Source organism: Myxine glutinosa, chromosome 4 (genome assembly GCF_964187855.1).
Source record: "Myxine glutinosa chromosome 4, kmMyxGlut1.1, whole genome shotgun sequence".
Classification (NCBI taxonomy): domain Eukaryota; kingdom Metazoa; phylum Chordata; class Myxini; order Myxiniformes; family Myxinidae; genus Myxine; species Myxine glutinosa.
In genome coordinates, this window is record NC_136264.1 from 163800192 (window position 1) to 163813559 (window position 13368).

General features: G+C 38.9%; 1 protein-coding gene across 1 annotated transcript in view; it reads right to left on the reverse strand.

Moving 5' to 3' along the window:
- Positions 1–12776, reverse strand: part of LOC137417306 (kelch-like protein 10) — a 34111-nt gene extending 21335 nt beyond the window's left edge. The window contains exon 1 of the mRNA XM_078775111.1: positions 12616–12776. Within this exon, the coding sequence (XP_078631237.1) occupies positions 12616–12776 (161 nt within the window). The remainder of the gene's footprint in view (positions 1–12615) is intronic.
- Between the last annotated feature and the right edge of the window lie 592 nt (positions 12777–13368).

Below are 13368 nucleotides of genomic sequence, written 5' to 3' on the forward strand. Positions count from 1 at the left end.
TAATGGGATTTTAATGGGATTTAATGGGATTTTAATGGGATAAATTGGGAACATTCAAATGTTGGGTTGTGCTAACGTTTCCACAATGTCGCTACAACGTTTCACTTTCGTTGTTGCAACGTTTTGCTCCAACGTTTTGGGAACATTCAAATGTTGGGTTGTGCTAACGTTTCCACAACGTTGCTACAACGTTTCACTTTCGTTGTTGCAACGTTTTGCTCCAACGTTTTGGGAACATTCAAATGTTGTGTTTTGCTGACGTTTCCACAACGTCGCTACAACGTTTCACTTTCGTTGTTGCAACGTTTTGCTCCAACGTTTTGGGAACATTCAAATGTTGAGTTGTGCTAACGTTTCCACAACGTCGCTACAACGTTTCACTTTCGTTGTTGCAACGTTTTGCTCCAACGTTTTGGGAACATTCAAATGTTGTGTTTTGCTGACATTTCCACAACGTCGCTACAACGTTTCACTTTCGTTGTTGCAACGTTTTGCTCCAACGTTTTGGGAACATTCAAATGTTGAGTTTTGCTAAAGTTTCCACAACGTCGCTACAACGTTTCACTTTCGTTGTTGCAACGTTTTGCTCCAACGTTTTGGGAACATTCAAATGTTGTGTTTTGCTAACGTTTCCACAACGTCGCTACAACGTTTCACTTTCGTTGTTGCAACGTTTTGCTCCAACGTTTTGGGAACATTCAAATGTTGGGTTGTGCTAACGTTTCCACAACGTCGCTACAACGTTTCACTTTCGTTGTTGCAACGTTTTGCTCCAACGTTTTGGGAACATTCAAATGTTGGGTTGTGCTAACGTTTCCACAACGTCGCTACAACGTTTCACTTTCGTTGTTGCAACGTTTTGCTCCAACGTTTTGGGAACATTCAAATGTTGGGTTGTGCTAACGTTTCCACAACGTCGCTACAACGTTTCACTTTCGTTGTTGCAACGTTTTGCTCCAACGTTTTGGGAACATTCAAATGTTGAGTTTTGCTAACGTTTCCACAACGTCGCTACAACGTTTCACTTTCGTTGTTGCAACGTTTTGCTCCAACGTTTTGGGAACATTCAAATGTTGTGTTTTGCTGACGTTTCCACAACGTCGCTACAACGTTTCACTTTCGTTGTTGCAACGTTTTGCTCCAACGTTTTGGGAACATTCAAATGTTGTGTTTTGCTGACGTTTCCACAACGTCGCTACAACGTTTCACTTTCGTTGTTGCAACGTTTTGCTCCAACGTTTTGGGGACACTCAAATGTTAAGTAAATCGGATAAGAATTCACGAGTTATTTAATTATTAGCGATTAATGAAGTACTTATTTAATTAATTACATTTCTTATTAAATTACAGTAATTACATTACAGTAATTACCTGAGGTAATTACAGTAATTACAGTTCCGGTAATTACAGTAATTACAGTAATCATTACAGTAATTGCAGTAATCTTATTACAGTAATTACATTACATTAACTCAGGCACCTTTTGAGTAAGGAACCTGATATTTGGACATGACACTGACCAAGTGATGTGGCTGTCAAGGAAAGTTTTGATTTATTGATTAATCATTTAATAAATTAACTCGTTGATTTATAAATGACTTATTTAATTAAAATTCCTCAGAGATACATCTTCGGATGAAATACTTGCAGATTGGTTATGCTATGAGCCAATTGATTAAGGAAAATATTTTGTGATGGCCATATTGGCAATTTCGTGGCCATATTCGTGGCAACTCAGTTAGTGCCACTGCACCTTTAAAATGCATCCCTGCGTTCATTTTTCGATCGATTGAGTTGAAATTTTGAACAATTGGATCTGGACTGGCGTTGTTAACGACTCTAGCACGCACTCGTCCAATCAGGATGGAGCGGTATGGTCCCCGGATCATCACTGCCCGCAGTTTTTAATTAGTTTTACTTTTTCTCTTGGTCATATAATTTTGAAGACATGCATGTCATGATATAGGAAATGTTTGTTCTGTTGAACGGAATAAATGTTGTTTATTTGTGTGGGTGTGTATTTTTGTGTATTTTGGATATATTTTCACGACTAATTCCAGTTAACATCCTGCAAAATTTGCTCGTTTGCTGGCCGAGTCGAAATTGCGTTGAGTTTCTATGGCATGCGCCATTAAAAGCGCTGTGTAATGGTTGAGCTCCCTTTATTTCGTTTTGGTCATGCGGATGAGCAAACAAAGTGACAAATGCTGCGGCTGGAGCAGTAGAAGCGATGTTTTTTTAATGGAAACGATGTAATGAGTAATTAAAAGTGGGAGGGGGCAACACCATGCATACCTCTTTTCAGGTGTGTATAAACCCTGGAATAAACGTGGGAGGGGGCAACACCACGCATACCTCTTTTAAGGTGTGTATAAACCCTGGAATAAACGTGGGAGGGGGCAACACCACGCATACCTCTTTTAAGGTGTGTATAAACCCTGGAATATTTCAGCAATCAATACAATGCTGAAACTATATAAGTAATTTAATGAGTAACTTAATGAGTAATTTAATAAGTAATTTAATGAGTAATTTAATAAGTAATTTAATGAGTAATTTAATGAGTAATTTAATGAGTAATTTAATAAGTAATTTAATGAGTAATTTAATGAGTAATTTAATGAGTAATTTAATGAGTAATTTAATGAGTAATTTAATAAGTAATTTAATGAGTAATTTAATGAGTAATTTAATGAGTAATTTAATAAGTAATTTAATGAGTAATTTAATGAGTAATTTAATGAGTAATTTAATAAGTAATTTAATGAGTAATTTAATAAGTAATTTAATGAGTAATTTAATGAGTAATTTAATGAGTAATTTAATGAGTAATTTAATAAGTAATTTAATGAGTAATTTAATGAGTAATTTAATGAGTAATTTAATAAGTAATTTAATGAGTAATTTAATGAGTAATTTAATGAGTAATTTAATAAGTAATTTAATGAGTAATTTAATAAGTAATTTAATGAGTAATTTAATGAGTAATTTAATGAGTAATTTAATAAGTAATTTAATAAGTAACTTAATGAGGAATTTAATGAGGAATTTAATGAGGAATTAAAAGTGGGAGGGGGCAACACCACGCATACCTCTTTTAAGGTGTGTATAAACCCTGGAATAAACGTGGGAGGGGGCAACACCACGCATACCTCTTTTAAGGTGTGTATAAACCCTGGAATATTTCAGCAATCAATACGATGCTGAAATGATGTAATTTACTGTGTAAGAGGGTCGACCTTGGGTTTGTTTGGGTTTGTTGTTTATTTTTGTGGGTGTGTATTTTTTGTGTATTTTGGATATATTTTCACGACTAATTCCAGTTAACATCCTGCAAACTTTGCTCGTTTTCTGGCCGAGTCGAAATTGTGTTGAGGTCCTATGGCATGCGCCATTAAAAGCGCTGTGTAATGGTTGAGCTCCCTTTATTTCGTTTTGGTCATGCGGATGAGCAGACAAAATGACGAATGCTGCGGCTGGAGCAGTTGAAGCGATTTTTGAATTGTTCAATGATTATTCGATATTGTTATGACTTATTGTCAATAGGTATACTAAGTGGCCATGATGTAGCCTGTTGCTATGTACAGTTTTATTCTATTGTTGATTATACCACATAGCTGTGGTGATAAAGGAAATGTTCGTTTTAAATAGATGATTATGATATGACCATGACTATAAAATCATGATGATTATTATGAATGATATCATAGGGTTCAAATGCAGAATGATTGCATGAACTTGGGAAAGAACTTTCAAGCCCTATGGGATAAATTGGGTGTTACAAGCGATGGAGTTTCAAAATTTAGCATGATTGAAGGAATTTTACAGTCTTATTTCAGGAGTTTTACGAAATTTAAATTGCCAAGAGATTTTGGGTACTATTAAAGGAAAAAATGATGAGATATTTTTCCCAATGAACTTTAATATCTGCCATCCATTTTGGCTGTCTCACGAATGAAGGATGAGTTGCCTTTAGTGGTTGCAAAGAAAATTTGTGGAGACCAGGCAAAATGGGGAAATATGTCAGATATGACCCTAGGACAGGACGGTGATTCATCAATTGACATGAGGTACGAACCAGAGGTGACGACCGATGAGAGTCGATCTCAGTCAATGGATGGACCTGTCCTGACATCATTGGGGAAAGGGCTTATGCAAGGAGTCATTCAAAATGATTAATTTGATTTATTGATGAATATTGATGAATTAATTGAAATTGAATAATTGATTGAATTGTTAATTGATTGAATCTAATTGATTGAATTTAATTGAATAAATTTAACTGAATAAATTGAACTGAATAAATTGAATTGAATATATTGATTGTTTGATTGATGAAAATGCGGTCTCAAGAAAGAAGCTTTGATATCTTTGCGAGATATTATCAATGTGGAGACAACCTGGGAAAATTGAGCAAGGTGGTGAGTTTATATACAGATATATATGTGCGGTTACCATTGTGTGATTTCCCCGTCAAACAGAGCGGACACCTGAGGATTCACCCATTTCATACTGACCCTCCGGCCCATCTGCAAATACTGATCTGTGAGATTGGATTGTGCAAAAGCCACAGCTGAGGGAGATTCTCTGGAAATCACCGTGTGAACAGGTGGAGAGATCCTTCCTGGAGGTACGAGTGAAGCTTTAGAGGAACCTGGAACAAGCTACAACACATCCAACGCTACTTTGATAAAAGGCAGAATGGGAAATGGAGCCTGCAAGAATACACAAGGACAACCAGAAATTCCACAAAAAGGTACTTGTACACATCATATGTACGACCGTTATGGTGCCGAAGCTATAAGGCAGGTCGAGAATTGGTATTTGTGGACAAAGGGACATGATGAGGAGTTTCCAAGAGATGGTACATTTGAGCGAAGTCGATTGGAAAGATTGGAACAAAGATTGAAAGCCAGGAAGAGACAGAATCTAACGGTAGACTGGCTTGCATTCCATCTTTGGGATGGTGAATCCAGACAACGGGAACAGCAAGAACGGATAACGGATCTAGAACTTAAAATAAAAAGGATACAGGATACAGTGGAGGAGACAAATGCACAACTGCCCTCGAAATTAGGAATGAAAGTGACAGTTGTCCCATCTGATTTCCAGTTGTCTCCCCAAAAAGGACGGTACAGAGAATTTTTTCGTGTTTCAGGAGATAACGAGAGATTGCAGTGGCAACTCAGGGATGTAGAGATGCAGCCCAGCAATACAAGTGCACAGGTGCACAGATCAGACAACGACAGAAACCGGTGTTTCAAGTGTGGACGGATGGGACATTGGAAAAGAGGATGTCCGTATACCAAAAGGAAGACAAGTTAATAGGGTAAACCAAGATCAAGGGTACCAGTGCTGACCGATACCTCAGACAATGATTAGGCCTTCATTGCGACAAATCCCAAATGACGATTGGCCTCAACAAATTAGATTACTGGACAAACATGAATAACTGTCGATGATTCTTGGGTCTGAAAAGTTTTCGGAGCAAGAATTATTCATTTTTTCTTTTGCTTGTAAGCAAATTAGTAATTAATTGATCACATGCCGAAATTGGATCTTTTATGTTGGGCACACAATTTTAAATTTACAAAGTTGGAACAATTGCTTTGCAAATTTTTGAAGCCAAGTGACAAGGGTCACATGATGATCAGGTGGGAATTTCGGACTAGTGTTCCGCATGATTGATAAGTCAGTGGTCGACTGACATGTAAATGGGTGTGTAGTCAAATTTGGATAAATTATTGTGGGAACTGAAAGGGTAATTTCAATGTGACATCATAGGGGTTTTCTAAGAATAAACTTTTTGGTCCATTTGTGTATTAGCATTTCTAAAATTGAAGGACAAATTTTATGAAATTGAAATAAAATTGACACCCATCTTGATCTGTAAATAATAGTTCCAACGCAAACAAATACGCATAATGCATGTGTGTGTGTATTTTTGTGTGTCAATGTTAGTGTTTTTTATTGTTTTGTGTATCAATCTTACAAGATTGTTGACACCGACAGTGTGCCTGTCTGGAAATGGATAGTTTTATGTGGATGGGATTGAATATGCAGAGAATCCGTAAAATAAAATAGAAATATAATTTGATTATGAACATTATCTCTTTTGTCAAGGGAGATGGAATATAAAGATTTGATGTGCTGGGTTATGAGCAGCCATTAATTAATAGTAAAATTGTGAGTAATTTGGGGATTCCATTTTGATAGAATTTATATGAGAATAACAGCTATTTATGGATATGAGCTTCATAAAAAGAAATGAGGGAGTACAAAATTAGCCAAATTTGGGAGAGGTCTTACACTGACTTCCCAGAATACTCTGCTCACGGATTTATATATATATATATATATATATATATATATATATATATATATATACAGTGGTACCTCGGCTTACGAGTTTAATCCGTTCCGTGACGGAGCTCGTAAGCCAAATCGCTCGTAAGTCAAAGCAAATTTTCCCATTCAAATGCATTGAAATGCTATTAATCCGTTCCAGCCTCAAAAAAAAAACACCAATTTTTTTTGTTAGGTGCTTTTAAATAACAAAAATGTACTTTATAAATAACAAATAATGTATAAACAAGCACGACCTCGTATATACTGTACATAATACAAGAGAATGTAAAGAAATAAACTGGTTTTATTAAGCAGAGGAGAAGAGCATGCCAGGTGAGGTGTGCGTGTTGTCGACTTGGCGAGGCAGTACGATCGTACTCCTTCTACGATATGTACGATTTTGAAGCAGAAGGAGTCCATAAAGGCTATAACGCCAGCCAAGGGCGTTACGATTATTTCAAAGCTCCGGACCTCTATCCATGAAGATATGGAGAAGTTGTTGTTTGTGTGGTTGAAGGAGAAGCAGCTTGCAGGAGATACCGTGACCGAGAGCATCATGTGTTTGAAAAGATTGAAACTCGGATATCGAGCACGGACCACGAGGTGTTTTTTCTTTTTTCTTAATCTCGGTTTCAGTGAACTTTTGCTCTGTGCTCACGTGTACTGTACCTGTACCTGTAATGGTACGTCAGAGGATGGCACCTGTTGTCATCATATTAAGTGCAAGATGTTCTGCATCGTAAGTTGGTACACCGTGGTCTTTCGGCGGTGTTTAAGCCGGCCGTCTTGGCTTCTGTCACCATTGGCATTGAGTCTTTCGATGTAGGTAGGTCGTTGTGTGCCGGTGCCTTGGCCGAATTCCTTCATTGCTGCATTGTTAGCTCACCTGGTTTTTTATACCACATCTTTGGTTATCGGACCAGCGAATGACGTCATCTCCTCCAAAGTATGGCTTATTCTCACTTGTCTTGGACGATCTTCTACTTCTAGCCTTCCACCGTGCATTTGGTGTCCACTGTACTTACTGTACAGTGCCTGGTAAAATTGATGTAATGGGTTTTTGACCGTCAACGCCATGAACCGTCATGAACCGTCATGAACCGTCAACCGCCATGAACCGCCATGAACCGTCAACGCCATGAACCGCTAACACTCAAAAGCCCATTTATCGCGCCTTATAAAGCAAAACGCAAACCGAAAGCCATGCCTCTCAAGCGAGGCGTGCTTCCGTGGTCACGTGATCCACAGGTGTAGCTCATTATACCCGCACGCGCGACACGCTTTGGCGGTCACGTGACCAGCCACTCTGGAGGCGGGGATCCCCGCCGATGACGTCACCGGCTGGAGCAAGGAGATTCCTTGCTCATGTATTTCGACGATTGCGTGTTTTATATCCAAGCAGAGATGCTTTCACGGCAAGATAACCGCGTGACCGGAACCGGAAGCCACAACCGGAAAATTCAAAAAAATAAATTTTTTGAGCTCGTACATCGGATCTCGGCTCGTATCCCAAAGCAACAAACCGCCCGAGCGACGGCTCGTATCCCGAAAAACTCGTACGTTGGGGCACTCGTAAGCCGAGGTACCACTGTATATATATATATATATATATATATATATATATATATATATATATATACATATATATATATAAACTTGAATTTTATCAGCATATAAATTGTGCTGTATGTATGGATGTGTATTAGGCATAGATGATATGGGAAAATAGTAAAGAAAATCTTGCTGATTTGAACTATTGTGAGTTTTAAAACGGAATGCATTGTGAATCTTAAACCAAGGGGCAGACATGAACGCGCTGTTACGTTATTTATACTCAGAACGCGATGTCACGTGCACCTGCAACATATTTGTTAAACTCGCACACCTATATTGGCATACTGGTGTCAGTAGTACTCACTGGGTGCATAGAAATGGATGAGCAACAGTTAAGGGGGTTTAAAATAAAAACACTTACTTGGATATTTTCTACAAAAGTATGGGTTTCAATAAGTGGTAGCTGTACACATGGGATTCATCAAATTAAGTTTTGGAGTTCAAACAAAGTCACTGGTTAACAGATGGGAATGGATAGTAAATAAATTCTTCGATGCTGGGTAAATGAAGTGAGATATTACAAAGACTTATGAGAGCTATTGTTCTGCCTTACAGCAGTGGAAAATTATTGGGAAAAAATTAGATCCAACATAATGAATCTATAAAAGAATGTGATAGGGATAATATCCTCAATTTGTACTAATTATTTGATTGTGGGTAAAGGAATTAAGTTATCGTAGTGGATTGTTAACAGCAGCCTGAAAATGTCCTGAGAGTGTGCATCCATGTAATCAGAAATCCCAGATTTGTTTTTACAAACAACATTTTGGTAGAGGTCTTGTGTGGACGAACACTTCCTTGGTAGGTAAAAAACGGTACTGCATGCTGGCAGCCACTTTTGCGGCCAGTTAGGCCAAACAAATTGAAAGGAAATTGTAGTTAAATACGTAAGTTACACATGGCTATTTGAAAAAAAGGAAATTTGTTGAGATGGGAAACATTTTTCGAAGGTTTATTAAAGTGTTATAATATGACATGTGGCAAGGCAAACTATTGGATGGGAAAATTAGATCTGGCTATAGAATAAATTTATTGACCCCTTGAAGTTAATTCTTCGAATCATTGTTTCACTGGCATTTTTTGTTCAAATTGGAAATAGTTTGGTAGAGCTTTGGTTAAAACCTTTGGTTGCGGTATCTTGGAACGAAATGATAAACCATAGGAGATTGATAAGAATAAAAAAAAAAAATGGACCCAAAATAGAAAGTTGGATTCATGCCCCTCATTGCAAACAAGCACATGGGGCTAAGGTGGATGATCCCACAGAAAATAAGACTGCACCTAGCAGCCCAGCAGAACATTCAGTGGCAGATAAATGATAGTCGTGATTTACAGTCATTTGAATTACATATTAACACCCCTTGCATTGATAAACATTACATTTTCAACATGTGATATTCCTACTTGGGATAGTGACATTTATTTGCCTACATGACATACAATTACCTGCTGATATTAATACAACATGAGTGAAAAAAATGTATCACAACTACACTCATGATCAGGGGATTGAGTTCAACCCCGGGAGATAGGGGGATCAGGGTAAGACAAATAATCTGATTTATGTTACATATTAAGGGATTTTCTTTATTTACCTTTTAGGAAGCTTGTTAGTTTGGTATATAATGTTGAATGTCATCAACATATAACTATGTCATAGGTATGAATATATACAAGGAGTAGCAGACTTGTTTGTTGGTTTAGTAGTTATATTGGCAATTGTTTTAGTGGTGGCTTGCTTGAAAGCCTTAGTGACGGTGTGTTTGAATAAGGTAACCAACAACACGATGATAACGCATGAAGTGACAAATGAGGAAAGAAATGTGGAACCAGAAAAGGAAGACTTTTATGGCGACATAAACAGTAGAATTAAGATAATGGCATAACGACAATGTTATGAGTTGTGTCAATCACAATATCAGTGAACTCATATCACCACGAGTGACACACTGTTAGAGAAAAAAAAAGGGGAAAAGAAAAAGTGGAGAGGAATTATGGTAATAATACATTATGCTTAATTTGTTGGTTTGGGAACATTTTTGTTTGGAATTAGATATTCCTGTTTGTGATTGTAATCATATACAATTTATTTTCTTAGAGTAGTGCTAAAATACCTGCACAAGCTAATTTTTGAACTATATTAACCTGAAAGCAATTGTGGATGCTATTCTTAGTTTAGTAGTGAAATACATACCTGATTGAATATTATTTGTGTGACGCATATAAATGAATATAACTTTTTGAATGTTGTAAGGGAAAACAACAAATTGTTGAATGTGAAACTGTCGGAAGATATACATGATTATGCTGATTTCATGGTAAGATGTACCCTATCTGATTCAGTGTGTGTGGAAAGCAGATTCAGATGTGACTGAGCATAAGGATAAGACGAGATCACATTTTGAAGGGAGTGCTAACGGAATTGGGAAGAAGTTCGAGAAAGAAAATTTGTGGCTAAAAAATGAAGTTAATCGTGGCATACACCCTCTTTCTCAAAGAATGATGAAGACATTCTCCCGTGTAACTTGGAGATGAATGCTTACCTTCACCAAGGAAATTTATGTGACCATTTGCCTGGATCACACTGCAACATATGAAAGAAAGGCGATCACTTACTCTTGTTCGAAGGCTTCGAACATTCATCACATCAGAAGTTGCAGGACAACGACATTTTACCTGCAACCTCTGTGAAATGCGGGGACATATGTTATTACTTCACCAACTTCCGGGGAGCCAGCATGGAGCTGCAAACCAATGGCTGTGCCTTTTCACAACAGCTGTGCACGATTTTGCGGGCCACTCCTGGTATGGACCATGAATGACCTGAACACCATGGTCCCAACATCATTGTGGATGCATCCGGCATCCCTGTTCCACATCTTGCTGGCCAATCAACGTCACACCAATACTTGCTGCCCACTCATAATGAGGGAGGAGGCAAGTCGACTACAACTGGGCGAAGGCCTTGTTCAAGGAATCATTATGGTTCACAGCAAAAAAGTGGCAAGAATGCTACAAGGAGAGCAGGGTCAGTCTATGACTCCGCAATGTTACCACAACAGCGAAATCCTACACGAAGTAGTGCAGGAGCTATGAAGACATTCGGAGAAAATGTTTCATACCTGGATTCAAACACAAGTGATCAGCCCTTCCTTTCAAACAAAGTCAACATTTGTGTGGAGGCAAACGTTTTTTGCCAGATGGTGCAGATGCTTTACAAAACTTGAAAATGAAGTGAAATTGTTGTATCTTGGTGATGGTGAAGTGTTGTTTTGAAAAGATATTTGTGATGCAAATGCAATAGATTGAACAATATGGAAGGAGTCAATGACCAACGAGATGTTTTGTGATTCTTGCAGGATGACGGTGTATGCCTAAGGGAATTTGATTACCAAAGTTATGATTATTTACTTATACTCGTAATGATGTTTACTTGCAGTGATTGATTATTTACTTATACTCGTAATGATGTTTACTTGCAGTGATTGATTATTTACTTATACTTGTAATGATGTTTACTTGTAGTGATTGACTGTTTACTTATATTGATGTTTAGATTAATGGTTAATATAAACAAAAACAAAAAGATGAGGGAATTGTGGAAGTGTAACTCAGTGTAACTTATTGAGTAAAGACTGGTAACGATTTCGTAAATGGATGCCAAGAATGTGCACGCACATGGTAATCTCTTGTCCACCTGGTCACAGCCCCTGGCTGGAGCACCCCCCTATCGTTTGGTAAACGGAACTCGCAGCAGGAGGTGAGCGAGCTGATGCCAGGACTTGGTGCATGCATGACCTCGGGGCATTAGCGGAGAAAGGATTAACATTCAGCGGACAGGGGATTAACTCCAGTTTGTCCATATAAACCAGAGCAAACGTTGAGTCAGAGAGACTTGCCACGATAACTCCTGCTCGACGGAGCGAACGAGCGCCCATCATCAGAACCTCTGCCCGACGGGAATGGCGGAGGAACATCGGCCGAACGAGAAGGACCATGCGGATAGAGTGACCTGGTCTATTGAGTTAAATGGTAGTTATTTGGTATTGGAATGAAAGTGAACAACCAGTTAATAAACCAGACCTTTTGTAAAACCTGTGTCCGGTCATTGGAGTCTTGAGTCTCCCCTATTACTTCCCCTACAACACCATGGCAGAATTGGGTGAAGTGTCAAAGAACGGGTTCGCCCCACCCATCGGGCAGGCCTTGTGCCAATGGGGAGGCGATGGGCACAAATCGTCAACAGTGACATCGGTGGGCGAGGTGATAGAAGGCAGGGACAGCCAGGAACCCATGGATGAACTTGCTGACACGACGCCAGGAGTCTGCTCTAATTGGCAGCTTGCTGAGAGAAGCCACGTCCCCAGTCCAGCCGATGCCCGCTTCCCCCCTTAACATCTCTCTCCTCCTCCACCTGCACGTCTTTGACGGGTCTGGTTCAAGATCTCTTCATGTCTCATGATTTCTCTAAGTCGTCGGAAGGCCTTTAAGCTTAGATGATTACGGTTCCCCTTCGTTGTTTATTTGTGGCTGCATGTGTTGGTAGTAAGTTAGGGGTCTTCACTGTCTTTGGGTGGATTCTCTCTGTCGTTGCGGCTTAATCTGATTGTTTCATTAAAGCTGTTGTCGTTGATTGATGTTGGAGAAGCTCACATCACATGACTTAGGTTGCTCAGCCGATGATTCAGATCAGTCACATGATCACCTATCGGCTCGGCCCCACCCACTTTGAGGACTCCAATCTGTATGGTAACGCGATCATTAGATGCAGATCTGACAGGAAGTCTTTGAGACTGGGTGACGGTCGCAGTCATTTTGACATGACTCGCCAGAATCTTTGCTCATTCTTCACGTGAAAATTGCTCTGGTTCTGCCAAGTTTGATGTGGATCGTCAATGGTCTGCAATCTTCAGTCTCACCATATATGCTCAATTGGGTTCAACAGGATTGTGACTGGGCCACTCAAGAACATTTATTTACTTCTTATTCAGCCACTCCAGTGTGGCATTAGCTTTGTGCTTCGGATCAATGTCCTGAAGACATATGAATCTTCTACCCAGTTTAAGATCTGTGGTTGACTCAAGCAGGTTTTCATCAAGGATTTACCTGTATTTTGCTCTGTCCATTGTCTCTTCTATACTGACAAGCTTGCCATTCCCTGCTGATGAAAATCAGCTCCATAACATGATGCTGCCACCACCATGCTTGGCAGTAGGGATGATGTTGACTGGGTGATATGTTGTGTTAGGCTTGCGCCAGACGTAACACTGAAGTTAGACCAAAAAGTTCAATTTTTGTCTCGTCCGACCACAAAACCTTTCTCCATGTGCCTGCTGTATCATTAAGATGCTTTTTCACTAACTCCATGTGAGCTTTAAGATGTGTAATTTTTCAGCAATGGCTTCT